This window comes from Muntiacus reevesi, chromosome 17 (genome assembly GCF_963930625.1).
Source record: "Muntiacus reevesi chromosome 17, mMunRee1.1, whole genome shotgun sequence".
Taxonomy (NCBI): Eukaryota; Metazoa; Chordata; class Mammalia; order Artiodactyla; family Cervidae; genus Muntiacus; species Muntiacus reevesi.
In genome coordinates this window covers 21,830,984-21,846,833 of record NC_089265.1, presented here as the reverse complement: position 1 = coordinate 21,846,833, position 15,850 = coordinate 21,830,984, and the positions used below count along the sequence as shown (strand labels likewise).

At 40.2% G+C, this 15,850-nt stretch overlaps 2 protein-coding genes across 2 annotated transcripts in view; one reads left to right on the top strand and one right to left on the bottom strand.

Annotated features, from left to right (window-relative positions):
- LOC136148257 (interferon omega-1-like) overlaps positions 1-15,850 on the top strand; it is a 107,630-nt gene that overhangs the window by 44,081 nt on the left and 47,699 nt on the right. The window lies entirely within an intron of this gene.
- On the bottom strand, positions 14,351-14,911 carry LOC136148697 (interferon beta-2-like). Its single transcript, XM_065908388.1, has one exon. It carries the CDS (start codon positions 14,909-14,911, stop codon positions 14,351-14,353), a length of 561 nt encoding a protein of 186 aa, XP_065764460.1.

Below are 15,850 nucleotides of genomic sequence, written 5' to 3'. Positions count from 1 at the left end.
TGCCAATGCAGGAGACAGGGAAGACACCAGTTTGATCCCTGGGTCAGGAAGGTCCCCTGGAGGAGGGCATGGCAACCCACTCCAGGATTCTTGCCTGGAGAATCCCACGGACAGAAGAGCCTGGCAGCCTATATATGGTTCATAGAGTCACAAAGAGTCAGACATGACTGAAGCAACTTAGCTCGCAAGCACAGCATTTAGGTAAAATTTCAGTGCTACCATGTTTGTGTTCACACTGCTATATAACGTTATGTTTTTACTCATTGTTTTATACTATTTGAAATTTAGTTCAAGCGTTTTTATATTTAACTATAAATTCAACTCGTTTCTTATATATATTGACCTACTTTCTCAAATTTAATGTGTTTTTTTTTAATTTCTCAAGGATATCAATATTATATTAATGACAAAAATCTGGTTTACATTAAATTGCTACCTCTAATTATTTCCTTCATTATACTTTCTTGCTCTGTTTTGGCCTGCCTCTGTGTTGTCCTAGTTTTGGTTTTAAGTATTTAGTATTATTAGATTTTAGGTTTTTTTCCTCTTACTAGTTATCGTGAAGTTTGTGTTTTAAATAAATCAACAGTTTCTTTTATGTTTAAGCAGATTCTATTAATATTTATTATTTTAACCTTTATCAGTTTGGGTCTCAAATGTATTGGATTTATGTGTTACTTTTAATGCGACATTTACATGTTTCTTGACCCTTGTCATATTCCCTTCAGTTCTCCAACAGTCATTTATTTAGAACAAATATATAATGTTAAAGCAATTTAGAGTTTCTCTGAATATTTGAGTGAAAACCTAAAACTGCAAAATTTGATTTGAGACTTCCTTGGCCATTCAATGGTTAGGATTCAGTACTTTCACTGCCGTGGGTCTGGGTTCAATCCCCAGTCAGGGAATAAAGGTCTCATAAGCCACGTGGCAGTCACAGCCAAAAAAATAAGAAAGTTTACAAAGTAACCTCCACGGATGTGACTATTCACTTCTAGTTCTCATTAGGACTGTTGCTTTCAGTCAGCATAGTAAAGGTTCAGAAGACACATGGTAAGAAGAGAGATGCTTGTGAAGTTATGTTCAAGTATAAACAGAGGGGAATGTCTAAAAGTTAAATGAAAATAAACTGACTCCTTATTCAAGAAAATAAAAATTTGTTAATTGTGAAAGCACTGAGAGTGATGGTAAGTTGGATGCAGTTTGCAAAATGAGTGCCATGTATTCCAAATGTGATGACTGGAAAAGTTTTGGAGTCCTGTGTTCAATAAGGCCCTAGTCAACTTGAATTAAACAATTCTTACTTTAAGGTGAAGCATATGAGGACATAGCAATGCGTCTGTTTTTCTTATCTAGCTTGTCAACTTTCTCTGAAGACAGTTTTCATCCTGGGAGTCGAAATCTTTTTGAATGATGATGATGCTATTGCCATCATTTGACATCATGTCTCCTCACCTATTTGTCAAGACATTGAAACTGCAACCAGGTACATGTACAACTAAGAAAACAATGGGAAAACCTGTGTTGAGTGTCACATAGACTCTTCTACTTTGTTGGCTGCCCCAGGAGCTTTAACCAAGAAAGCAACTGACCCAGGTTAGCTCTGAGAGGAGAATTTAAGTGGCAGGGGTTACTTCATCACACCAGGCTCTCCATCTGATCCTGGAAGGCTTTCCAGTAGTTGTATGGATGTGAGAGTTGGACCATAAAGAGGGCTGAGCACTGAAGAATTTCGAACTGTGGTGCTGGAGAACACTCTTGAGAGTCTCTTGGACAGCAAGGAGATTAATTCAGTCAATCCTAAAGGAAATCAATCCTGAATGTTCATTGGAAGGACTGGGGCTGTAGCTTTAATCGTCTGGCTACCTGCCATGAAGAAAACAATTCATTGAAAAAGACCCTGATGCTGGGAAAGACTGAGGGCAGGAGAAGGGGGTGACAGAGGATGAGATGGTTGCCTGGCATCGCTGACTCAATGGACATGAGTTTGAGCAAGCTCCGGGAGATGGTGAAGGAAAGGGAAGCCTGGCTTACTGCAGTTCATGGTGTCCCAAAGACTCGGATACAACTTAGCAACTGAACAATATATGCGTGTATATATATACACATACTTGTACAATTTATATTAAATAAGAATACACATGTGTGTTGCCACTTAAACACAAAAGGATGAAAAGCAGATGTTTACTTGAATTGCTATCTTACCCTGTATTATTTACCTTCCTGCAACATAAATGCTACCTCATCAGCAGGATAAGAGGAAAACTAATTAAGTGACTGTTAGTGGTAATTAATAGACTAAGCGCAATAATCTTCACATATTTTTTATAGTGTTTCATAAGATGCAATTAGTTTTAACTGTTAACTCTTCATTGATACAAAAATTTTATTTTAGTCTTTTTTGGTCCTTGCGCACAGCATGTGTGTGAATTTTTTTTTGAATTTTTTTCATTTATTTTTATTAGTTTGAGGCTAATTACTTTATAATATTGTAGTGGCTTTTGCCATACATTGATATGAATTAGCCATGAATTTACATGTGTTCCCTATCCCGATCCCCGCGCACGCCTCCCTCCCCATCCCATCCCTCTGGGTCTTCACAGTGCACCATCCCTGAGCACTTGTCTCATGCATCCAACCTGGGCTGGTGGTCTATTTCACCCTTGATAGTATAGTTGTTTCAATGCTATTCTCCTGCATTGCAGGCGGATTCTTTACCAGCTGAGCCACCAGGGAAGACAATGCTATTCTCTCAGAACATCCCACCCTCGCCTTCTCCCACTGAGTCCCAAAGTCTGTTCTGTACATCTGTGTCTCTTTTTCTGTTTTGCATATTAGGGTTATCGTTACCATCTTTTAAAATTTCATATATATGCGTTAGTATACTATATTGGTGTTTATCTTTCTGGCTTACTTAACTCTGTATAATGGGCTCCAGTTTCATCCATCTCATTAGAACTGATTCAAATGAATTCTTTTTAATGGCTGAGTAATATTTCATTGTGTATATGTACCATAGTTTCCTTATTCACTCGTCTGCTGATGGGCATCTAGGTTGCTTCCATGTCCTGGCTATTATAAACAGTACTGCGATGAACATTGGGGTGCACGTGTCTCTTTCAGATCTGGTTTCCTCACTGTGTATGCCCAGGAGTGGGATTGCTGGGTCATATGGCAGTTCTATTTCCAGTTTTTTAAGGAATCTCCACACTGTTCTCCATAGTGACTGTACTAGTTTGCATTCCTACCAACAGTGTAAGAGGGTTCCCTTTTCTCCACACCCTCTCCAGCAGTTATTGCTTGTAGACTTTTGGATAGCAGCCATCCTGACTGGTGTGTAATGGTACCTCATTGTGGTTTTGATTTGCATATCTCTGATAATGAGTGATGTTGAGCATCTTTTCATGTGTTTGTTAGCCTTATGCATGTCTTCTTTGGAGAAATGTCTGTTTAGTCCTTTGGCCCATTTTTTGATTGGGTCATTTATTTTTCTGGAATTGAGCTGCAGGAGCTGCTTGTATATTTTTGAGATTAATCCTTTGTCTGTTGCTTCGTTTGCTATTATTTTCTCCCATTCTGAGGGCTGCCTTTTCACCTTGCTTACCGTTTCCTTTGTTGTGCAAAAGGTTTTATGTTTAATTAGGTCCCATTTGTTTATTTTTGCCTTTATTTCCAATATTCTGGGAGGTGGGTCATAGATGATCCTGCTGTGATTTATGTCAGAGAGTGTTTTGTGTATGTTCTTCTCTAGGAGTTTTATAGTTTCTGGTCTTACATTTAGATCTTTAATCCATTTTGAGTTTATTTTTGTGTATGGTGTTAGAATGTGTTCTAGTTTCATTCTTTTACAAGTGGTTGACCAGTTTTCCCAGCACCACTTGTTAAAGAGGTTGTCTTTTTTTCCGTTGTATATCCTTGCCTCCTTTGTCAAAGATAAGATGTCCATAGGTAAGTGGATTTATCTTTGGGCTTTCAATTCTGTTCCATTGATCTATATTTCTCTCTTTGTGCCAGTACCATACTGTCTTGATGCCTGTGGCTTTGTAGTAGAGCCTGAAGTCAGACAGGTTGATTCCTCCAGTTCCATACTTCTTTCTCAAGATTACTTTGCCTATTCGAGGTTTTTTTGTATTTCCATACAAATTGTGAAATTATTTTTTCTAGGTCTGTTTAAAAAAATACTGTTGGCTGCTTGATAGGGATTGCATTGAATCTATAGATTGCTTTGGATAGTATAGCCATTTTCACAATATTGAGTCTTCCAATCCATGAACACGGTGTATTTCTCCATCTATTTGTGTCCTCTTTGATTTCTTTCATCAGTGTTTTATAGCTTTCTATATATAGGTCTTTCGTTTCTTTAGATAGATATACTCCTAAGTATTTTATTCTTTTTGTTGCAATGGTGAATGGTATTGTTTCTTTAATTTCTCTTTCTGTTTTCTCATTGTTAGCATATAGGAATGCAAGGGATTTCTGTGTGTTAATTTTATATCCTGCAACATTACTATATTCACTGATTAGCTGTAGTAATTTTCTGGTAGAGTCTTTAGGGTTTTCTATGTAGAGGATCATGTCATCTGCAAACAGTGAGAGTTTTAGTTCTTCTTTTCCTATCTGGATTTCTTTTATTTCTTTTTCTGCTCTGATTGCCGTGGCCAACACTTCCAAAACTATGTTGAATAGTAGTGGTGAGAGTGGACACCCTTGTCTTGTTCCTGACTTTAAGGGAAATGCTTTCAATTTTGCACCTTTGAGGATGACGTTTGCTGTGGGTTTGTCATATATAGCTTTTATTATGTTGAGGTGTGTTCCTTCTGTGTCTGTTTTCTCGAGAGTTTTGATCATAAATGGATGTTGGATTTTGTCAAAGGCTTTTTCTGCATCTATTGAGATAATCATATGGTTTTTATCTTTCAATTTGTTAATGTGGTGTATTACATTGATTGATTTGTGGATATTAAAGAATCCTTGCATTCCTGGGATAAAGCCCACCTGGTCATGATGTATGATCTTTTTAATATGTTGTTGGATTCTGTTTGCTAGAATTTTGTTAAGCATTTTTGCATCTATGCAAAAATCAGTGATCTTGGCCTGTAGTTTTCTTTTTTTGTGGCATCCTTGTCTGGTTTTGGAATTAGGGTGATGGTGGCCTCATAGACTGAGTTTGGAAGTTTGCCTTTTTCTGCAAATTTCTGGAAGAGTTTGAGTAAGAGAGGTGTTAGCTCTTCTCTAAATTTTTGGTAGATTTCAGCTGAGAAGCCATCTGGTCCTGGGCTTTTGTTTGCTGGAAGATTTCTGATTACAGTGTCGATTTCCATGCTTGTGATGGGTCTGTTAAGATCTTCTGTTTCTTCCTGGTTCAGTTTTGGTAAGTTATACTTCTCTAAGAATTTGTCCATTTCTTCCAAATTGTCCATTTTATTGGCATAGAGCTGCTGGTAGTAGTCTTTTATGATCCTTTGTATTTCAGAGTTGTCTGTTGTGATCTCTCCATTTTCATTTCTAATTTTGCTGATTTGGTTCTTCTCCCTTTGTTTCTTGATGAGTCTGGCTAATGGCTTGTCAATTTTATTAACCTTTACAAAAAACCAACTTTTAGCTTTGTTGATTTTTGCTATAGTCTCTTTTGATTCTTTTGCATTTATTTCTGCCCTAATTTTTTTTAATTTTTATTTTATATATAAATATATATTTTTTCAGTGGTTTTTGTCATACATTGATATGAATCAGCCATAGAGTTACAGATATTCCCCATCCCGGTCCCCCATCCCACCTCCCTCTCCACCTGATTCCTCTGGGTGTTCCCAGTGCACCAGGCCCGAGCACTTGACTCATGCATCCCACCTGGGCTGGTGATCTGTTTCACCATAGATAATATACATGCTGTTCTTTCGAAACATCCCACCCTCACCTTCTCCCACAGAGTTTAAAAGTCTGTTCTGTACTTCTGTGTCTCTTTTTCTGTTTTGCATATAGGGTTATCGTTACCATCTTTCTAAATTCCATATATATGTGTTAGTATACTGTAATGTGTACTATTACATTACTTTATCTTTCTGGCTTACTTCACTCTGTATAATTGCTTTAGGTGTAGAGTTAGGTTATTTATTTGCCCTTTTTCTTGTTTCTTGAGGTAAGCCTATATTGCTATGAACCTTCCCCTTAGCACTGCTTTTACAGTGTCCCATAGGTTTTGGGTTGTTGTGTTTTCATTTTCATTCATTTCCATGCATATTTTGATTTCTTTTTTGATTTCTTCTATAATTTGTTCATTATTCAGATGCGTGTTATTTAGCCTCCATATGTTGGAATTTTTAATAGTTTTTTTTCCTGTAATTGAGATCTAATCTAACTGCATTGTGGTCAGAAAAGATGACTGGAATGATTTCAATTTTTTTAATCTACCAAGGCTCGATTTATAGCCCAGGATGTGATCTATTCTGGACACGGTTCCATGTGCACTTGAGAAAAAGGTGAAATTGTTTGTTTTGGGGTGAAATGTCCTATAGATATCAATTAGGTCTGTGTCATTTAAAGTTTGTGTTTCCTTGTTAATTTTCTGTTTAGTTGATCTGTCCATAGGTGTGAGTGGGGTATTAAAGTCTCCCATTATTATGGTGTTATTGCTAATTTCCCCCTTCATTCTTGTTAGCATTTGCCTTGCATATTGTGGTGATCCTATGTTGGGTGCATATATATTTATAATTGTGTGTAATACTTTTTGAAGATGATTTTCAGGAAGACTGAGTTCAACTTTCCATTTGCTATATTTAGATCAAATGAGACTTGTGATTGTGGGCCCAAATCGAAGACTCACTAATCAGTTTTTCTTTAGTCATCCTCAAGCACTTGCAAGGAATTGCCTGATGATTCATTTCTTCTCTCCTTTCGGTAGTACCTGTCTACATTGTGGATATTTTCCTGTAGGCATTGTCTTTGGGGATCAGTTTGGATGTTTCTGTCAAACAGGTGATGATACTGTGAACTGTGACTGGCATTCTTCTCATTATCCCCAAAGCTGAACTTGGAGGAAAAGCATTTGAGTCAGATTGTATTTTAATGAAGTGTGTGCAAACAAGAACATTACTTGTTCCCCTCGACCTGTCCCCAGAACTTCATTTGGACAAATAGTGCAAACGTGAAATGTGATCTCATGCCCTGCCAAGGACAAACTAGAACGTGCCATCGGCACTTGTCACCTACCTTCAAGGATTAAATCATGTGCTATTGCAGCTGCTGGTTTCTAACACCCCTGGAAAGGAACGCAGCATGGAAAGCAGAAGTGAGGTGTTCTGTGAGGAGGGAAAACTGGCAGAACAAGTCTTCAGAGGGTTAGATGTTTTCAGGAGCCTATTTTTTTAACCCAATTATTCTATCTCCTCATATCTAGAAAAGCGCGGACCTTCATGGTGATGACTGCTTCTTGTGACTCCAAGAAACCTTCATGACATTAATAGAAAACTTCTGCAAAAAATAGTTACAGGATTACGTGTACTCTCCCTTCACCAAAATCACAAATATCGCTCTGTGCCTCTTTGGAACAGCTTCTCAGAGCTATCTGATGTGCTGTCTCCTGGGCTACAGTCCTCATTTTTGCCCCCCCCCCCCCAAACTTTCTACTTTCATGTTGTGCATTTTTGAAAGTCTACACCGTGACCTTATTTTTCATGTATTCAGTTCAGTTCAGATCAGTCGCTCAGTCGTGTCCGATTCTTTGCAACCCCATGAATTGCAGCACGCCAGGCCTCCCTGTCCATCACCGACTCCTGGAGTTCACTCAAACTCATGCCCATTGAGTGGGGATGCCATCCAACCATCTCATCCTCTGTCATCCCCTTCTCCTCCTACCCCCAACCCCTCCCAGCATCAGGGTCTTTTCCAATGAGTGAACTCTTCGCATGAGGTGGCCAAAATATTGGAGTTTCAGCTACAGCCTCAGTCCTTCCAATGAACACCCAGGACTGATCTTCTTTATGATGGACTGGTTGGATCTCCTTGCAGTCCAAGGGCTTCTCAAGAGTCTTCTCCAACACCATAGTTCAAAAGAATCAATTTTTCGGCACTCAGCTTTCTTCACAGTCCAACTCTCATATCCATACATGACCACTGGAAAAACCATACCCTTGACCAGACAGACCTTTGTTGGCAAAGTAGTTTCTCTGTTTTTTAATATGCTGTCTAGGTTGGTCATAACTTTCCTTGCAAGGAGTAAGCACTTTTTAATTTCATGGCTGCAGTCCCCATCCATAGTGATTTTGGAGCCCCAAAATATAGTCTGACACTGCTTCCACTGTCTCACCATCTATTTCCCATGAGGTGATGGGACCAGATGCCATGAACTTAGTTTTCTGAATGTTAAGCTTTAGGCCAACTTTTTCACTCTCCTCTTTCACTTTCATCAAGAGGCTTTTCAGTTCCTCTTCACTCTCTGCCATGAGCGTGGTGTCATCTGCATATCTGAGTTTACTGATATTTCTCCCAGCAATCTTGTTTCCAGCTTGTGCTTCTTCCAGCCCAGCGTTTCTCATGATGTTCTCTTCATATAAGTTAAATAAGCAGGGTAACAATATACAGCCTTGACGTACTCCTTTTCCTATTTGGAACCAGTCTGTTCTTTCCTGTCCAGTTCTAACTGTTGTTTCCTGACCTGCATGCAGGTTTCTCAAGAGGCAGGTCAGGTGGTCCTGTATCCCCATCTCTTTCAGAATTTTCCACAGTTGATTGTGATCCACACAGTTGAAGGCTTTGTCGTAGTCAATAAAGCAGAAATAGATGTTTTTCTGGAACTCTCTTGCGTTTTCGATGATCCAGCGGATATTGGTAATTTGATCTCTGGTTCCTCTGCCTTTTCTAAAACCAGCTTGAACATCTGGAAGTTCTCGGTTCACTTACTGCTGATTGGAGAATTGTGAGCATTACCTTACTGGCGTGTGAGATGAGTGTAATTGGGTGGTAATTTTAGCATTCTTTGGGATTGCCTTTCTTAGGGATTGAAATGAAAACTGACCTTTTCCATTCCTGTGGCCACTGCTGAGTTTTCCAAATTTGCTGGCATATTGAGTGCAGCACTTTCACAGCATCATCTTTCAGGATTTGAAATAGCTCCACTGGAATTCCATCACATCCACTAGCTTTGTTCATAGTGATGCTTTCTAAGGCCCACTTGACTTCACATTCCAGGATGTCTGGCTCTAGGTGAGTGATCACACCATTGTGATTATCTGGGTCATGAAGATCTTTTTTGTATAGTTCTTCTGTGTATTCTTTCATGCATTAATCACCCAATAATTTCACAGCTTGATCGCAATGAGATTCCCATGAGGATAAAGTCAGGCCATGGAATGTGAGAGGAAGTGCTCTAGCCCTGTGTAGTCCTGGCGTTTGGAAACATCCCCTGTGAGCCACCAGCCTTCATCCCTTTATTGGTGAGTGTAGTAACTCAAGTACCACATTCAATTTGGAGTCACATGTTGATGATGGAAAAGGCCACTGAACAAAAGGTACCTGTGTCCCTGTTCAGTCATTCATCTCAGTTGTTCAGTTATGTCCGACTTCTTGAAACTCCATGGACTGCTGCACCCCTGGCTTCCCTTGATCCATCACCAACTCCCATAGCTTGCTCAAACTCACGTCTATCGAGTCAGTGATGCCATACAACCATCTCATCCTCTGTCACCCCCGTCTCCTCCTGCTTTCAATCTTTCCCAGCATCAGGGTCTTTTCCAGTGAGTCAGTTCTTCACATCGGGTGGCCAAATTACTGGCATTTCGGATTCAGCATTGGTCCCTCCAATGAATATTCAGGACTGATTTCCTTTAGGATTGACTGATTTGATCTCCTTGCAGTCCAAGGAACTCTCAAAGGTCATCTCCAACACCACAGTTCAAAAGAATCATTCTTCAGCACTCAGGTTTCTTTATAGTCCAACTCTCACATCCACACATGACTACTAGAAAAACCATTGCTTTGATTAGACAGACATTTGTTGGCAATGTCTTTGCTTTTTACTATGCTGTCTAGTTTGGTCATAGCTTTTCTTCCAAGGAGCAAGTGTCTTTGAATTTCATGGCTGCACTCACCATCTGTAGTGATTTTGGAGCCCAAGAAAAAAAAGGTTGTCACTGTTTCTATTGTTCCCCATCTATTTTCCATGAACTCTTGGGATGAGATGCCATGATCTTAGTTTTCTGAATGTTGAGTTTTAAGCCAGCTTTTTCACTCTCTTCCTTCACATTCATCAAGAGGCTCTTTAATTCTTCTTCACTTTCTGCATAAGGGTGTTATCATCTTCATATCTGGGGTTATTGATATTTCTCCTGGCATTCTTGATTCCAGCTTGTGCTTCATACAGCCTAATATTTCGCATGATGTAATCTGCATATAAGTTAAATAAGCAGGTGACAATATGCAGCCTTGCTGTACTCCTTTTCCCAGTTTGGAACCAGTCCATTGTTCCTTGTCTGGTTCTAACTGTTTCTTCTTGACCTGCATACAGATTTCTCAGGTGATCTGGAATTCCCAACTCTTCAAGAATTTTCCACAGTTTGTTGTGATCCTCAGAGTCAATAGTTTTTGCGTAATCAATAAAGCAGAAGTACATGTTTTACTGGAATTCTCTTGCTTTTCTATGATCCAACAATGTTGGCCACTCTGGTTCTTCTGCCTTTTCTAGATGCAGCTTGAACATCTGGAAGTTCATGGTTCACATACCGTTGAAGCCTGGCTTGGAGAATTTTGAGCATTACTTTACTGGCGTGTGAGATGAGTGCAATTGTGCAGTCGTTTGAGCATGCTTTGGCTTGCCTTTCTTTGGAGTTGGATTGAAAATGACCTTTTCCAGTCTCGTGGCCACTGCTCAGATTTCCAAATATGCTGGCATATTGAGTGTGGCTTTTTCAGCAGCATCATCTTTTAGGATTTGAAATAGCTCAACTGGAATTCCATCACCTCCATTAGCTTATTTTGTAGTGATACTTCCTAAGGCCCACTTGAGTCTGCATTCCAGGATGTCTGGCTCTAGGGGAGTGATCATACTGTCCTGGTTGTCTGGGTCATGAAGATTTTTTTGGATAGTTCTTCTATGTATTCTTGCCACCTATTCCTAATATCTTGTGTTTCTGTTAGGTCCATACCATTTCTGTCCTTTTTCGTGCCCATCTTTGCATAAAATGCTCCCTTGGTATCTCTGAGGTACCAAGATTCGTGAAGAGATCTCTAGTGTTTCCCATTCTACTGTTTTCCTCTATTTCTTTGCATTGATCTCTGATGAAAGCTTTCTTTTCTGTCCTGTCTATCCTTTGGAACTCTGCATTCCAATGGGTATATCTTTCCTTTTCTCCTTTGCCTTTCAATTCTCTTCTTTTCTTAGCTATTTGTAAGGCCTCCTCAGACAACCATTTTGCTTTTTGCATTTCCTTTTCTTGGGGATGGCTTTGATCCCTGCCTGCTGTACAATGTCATGAACTTCCCATCCATTGTTCTTCAGGCACTCTATCAGTTTTAATCCCTTGAATCTATTTGTCATTTCCACTGTGTAATCCCAAGGGATTTGATTTAGGTCATACCAGAATGACCTAGTATTTTTCCCTACTTTCTTCATTTTAAGGGTGCATTTGGGTCTTCCCAGGTGGCTCAGATGATAAAGTGTTTGCCTGCCATGGGGGAGACCGAGTCTGATGCTCGGATCAGGAAGATCCCTTGGAGGAGGAAATGGCAACCCATTGCAGTACTCCTGCCTGGAAAATTCCATGGACAGAGGAGTCTGGTAGGCTACAGTTTATCCGGTCATAAAGAGTCGGACACGACTGAGTGACTTCACTTCACTTCACTTTGGCAATAAGAAGTTCATGATCTGAGCTACAGTCTGCTCCTGGTCTTGTTTTTGCTGACTGTGTAGAACTTCTCCATCTTTGACTGCAAAGAATATAATCAAGCTGATTTCAATATTGACCACCTGGTTATGTCCATGTGTAGAGTCTTGTCTTGTGTTGTTGGCAAAGGGTGTTTGCTATGACCAGTGCGTTCTCTTGGCAAAACTCTGTTAGCCTTTGCCTTGCTTCATTTTGTACTCCAAGACCAAATTTGCCTGTTATTCCAGGTATCTCTTGACTTCATACTTTTGAATTCTAGCGGGTGGGCAGAAGACAATTGGTTACAGGAGGATGTGGGGGGCTTTGCTGGCAAAGTGAAACATTGTAGCTGCCCTGAGACTATTGGCTGTGCCGCGATGAGAGTACTGACTGTCCCTAATGATTTGGGGCCGTGAGGTGGTGGCTGCGTGAGTTGCAATCCAGGCGGAGTCCAGTGGTGGCCAGGAGACTATTGGCTGTGGATCAATGGGAGGGCGTTGTGCACCAAGTGAAACACAGAGGCAGCCATGACACTATGGCTCTGCTGCGATGGGGGCGGGGGTTGCGCAGAAGGAGCGCGGCTGCTAAGCGACTATTGACTGTGGGCCCTGCTGGAGCGTTGCTCATGGGCTCGAATCCCGAGGGGGCTAGGAGACGATTTGCTGTGGGGTGACGGGAGAGCGTTTGCAGAACAAAGTGGAACACAGGGGCCGCTTTGAGACTATTCGCTGTGGGACTGTGGGAGGGCGTTGGGCACAAAGTGGAACGTGGTGGCCGCGATGACGCTATCTGCTCTGGGGCAATGGGAGGGCGATACCCGGCGCTGGCGATGGGAGTACAGCCCATGCGACCTTGTGACAGTGTGAGCACAAAGTGAGCGCGGGGATCAGCGAGGAGACAATTGTTTATGGACCTACTGGAGGGGATGGGCGCACAGGAGAACCTGCCTGGCGATGAGACTGTGCATGTTTGCGCTGGGAAGTCAGAGGGCGTCCTGAACAAATGGAAAACAGCGGAGGCAGTGAGAATACTGGCGATGGGGCCATAGAACCGCGGTGTGGACAAAGTTAAACCCGGCGGTGGGCGTGAGCCTATGGGCGATGGGACATGGGAGGGCCTTGAGCACAAAGAGGAGCCAGGTGGCGTCGGTGAGATACAGGCTTAGAGCCATTCTGGACAACGTCAGAAACAGCCAAGGCCATGGAACAGGCGATGGGACCCGGGGAGTGCGTTGCCGACAGAGGAGAACTCAAGGGTGGCCAGGGGCCAAATAACCATGGGATGGTTTGGGGGGACCTCCTGGGGGTGAGACAGGGTGAGACAGGTGGCCACCACCTGGGCAAGTGACCAGGAAAGAGTGAGCTTCTGGAATGTTCTGGAATTTTCAGAGAGTCTTTCAAGGATTCAGCCTTGAAGTGGGGGAGATCAGTATTGAATAGCTGAAAAGTAGGAATACTTAACACAGCAGTTTATTTTTTAATTAATTTTATATTTAATTAATATACTCACTTTAAATGAAATAGTTCATGTTTCCAATTTTATAATAAATATATATAAGGTATTTAAAATATATTCTTCCTTAACAATAACATTTTAATAAACATTATTTAAACTAAATTTTCTTTGTATTAAAACAAGTATTTAATATACTTTTACATTTCTAGTTTTAATGGATTTAAACTTTAAAATATTTTCATGATTACTTTTCACTTACTTTTAATTGAGAGAATTACCATGTTTGACAATTTCTAGTGACCCCATGATAGTCTTAAGTAATTTTTAACTCATGTTCCTGAAATCTCTTTCCAAGGACTACATTGTTGGAAATCAGGGTTGGAGTGAGACGCAACTAAGGACATTTAGAAGGTCAGAAATTTTCGTTTACTTTAGTAAGAATTTTATAAACTAAATGGAATTTGCCCGTATTTATTGGCATCAAGAAGGCTTACTTCATAAGACTCTCAAATGTAAGGTGATGTACATTTCTGCCCAATTAAAAAAAAGAAAGAAAAAAACCCCACATCATATCAAGGAGCCCTACAACATGAGCTGTCTGGTACAGTTAAAGAAGTGAAGGAGACAAGAGCAGGTAAACTGTATGGATATATGGAGAGTATGCCTATAACTTGGACATTCCACATATCTTCCTTCTGTTTTAAATTCCTCAAAGTCAGGGGCCAGAAACTCTACCACTCTGCAGGCTTGTTTTGCAAAGAATGTCTCCAAGGTGCTCTGCAATTTTTGATATGTGTTGTCACATAAATCAAGTTGACATTGAAACTGCCACATTGACTTTTGTTTCATAAAATAATTTATTTCCCATATAAAAGTTTAAATAAATAAATAATGAGTAAATCCATTTAAAATAGCTTACAGTCTTTAACTGTCTATTGAAATCCAGTGCATTGCATTGTCAGTTACTTCAAGAGCCTCTGCTGACTGAAGAGTCTCACCTCAAAGTCACATTGTCCATTCCCAGAGCCACAGGTGGGAGATGTTCAGTCACGGAGGTACCCTGTTAGGCTCTTCAGGAAAGAAAAGTTCATGAGCATTTGCACTCTCACGACTGTCCAGGCACAGCTGTTGTACTCCATGGACTTCAGGTACTGCCCAAGGTTGAAGTAATATTTCTTCAGGTGAAGAACGGTCATGTCTCCCATAGTGAAGTTTTTCTTCTGCATGATTTCCTTCTGGATTGGCTCCAGATGATCCATCTGCCCTTGGAGTTCCACAAGGAGGTCCTCAATGATGGTGTCAGACCAGCCAGTGCTGGAGAAGTCTCTGATGAGAATACCGAAGATCTGCTGGAGCATCTCATAGATGACCAATACTGCATCTTCCTTCCGGAACTGCTGTGCTTGCTTCATCTCCTCAGGCACCTGGAAGTCCATCCTGACATCCAGGCAATGTTGAGGAGTTGAAGGTAACTGCCGCAGGAGTTTCTGACACACCACAACGCTCCTCCTTTGTTGGAATCGAAGCAAGCTGTAGTTCCTGGAGAGAGCTGTGGTGGAGAAACACAGCAGGAGAACCATCTGGAGGAGGCACCGGTAGGTCATGATGGAAACAGGCACAGGGCTACCTGTTCTGCTAGTAGATGCTGAAGCTGAGTCTTCAAGAGTTTGCAGAGTGAATGTCACTCCTCCCGCAGTGTGGGCTACTTATACAGGATTGGCCTCCATTCTTTCTATTTGAGAGGAATTTCCCACTTTCAATTTTCCCTTTCAGTTTTCCTGTGTCATTTAAATTATTAGTTGCCTCCAAAACTCCTTTTCTTTAAGCTCCTTGCTATTTTAATTTACATATATCACGGAGAAGAAAGATTTACAAACTGAGAATTTCTAATGTTTTTTAAAGTTTCAATGAATTGCTGAATGTTAAAGAAAAATATAAGCCAAATTTTTTGAACTAGAGTATTACAGGATCCTTTCATTTGGAACAGATTTCTCCTTTTCTCTTTTGAAATTTGGGGAGAGGGGGCCTTGTTTGTAAGAGAGTTTTCTTTTTCATAGGAATTAGGTTTAATTCTCAATTCTGCTATTACCAAACAATAATACTTGCAGTTTATGGTTTTAGAAAAGACAACTATTTTTTCTATCTATAAGAGAATAATGTTAAACTAAGTTGATGAAAATTAAATACATGATATATGCATGTTTTAAATTAAAAAGATACAGTTAATGATTTTTAAAAAGACACATTTTTTTCTATCTAAAATAAAGTGATGTTCCTAGAGGCGTGGGGGGTGGGGGGAAGGTTTCAGAGGGAGGGGATATATGTATATCTTTGGCTGATTCATGTTGATGTATGGCAGAAACCAACACAGTATTGTAAAGCAATTATCACTCAATTAAAAATAAATATATTTAAATAAAAAGAAAAAATAATGTATATAAAAAACAAAATAGAATGATGTTAAAGTAAGTTGATCTGAACTTTTTGGAGGCCTTAACCATAAGCAGCAAGAGATTACATAACTTCACCAACTTTGTTGTTGT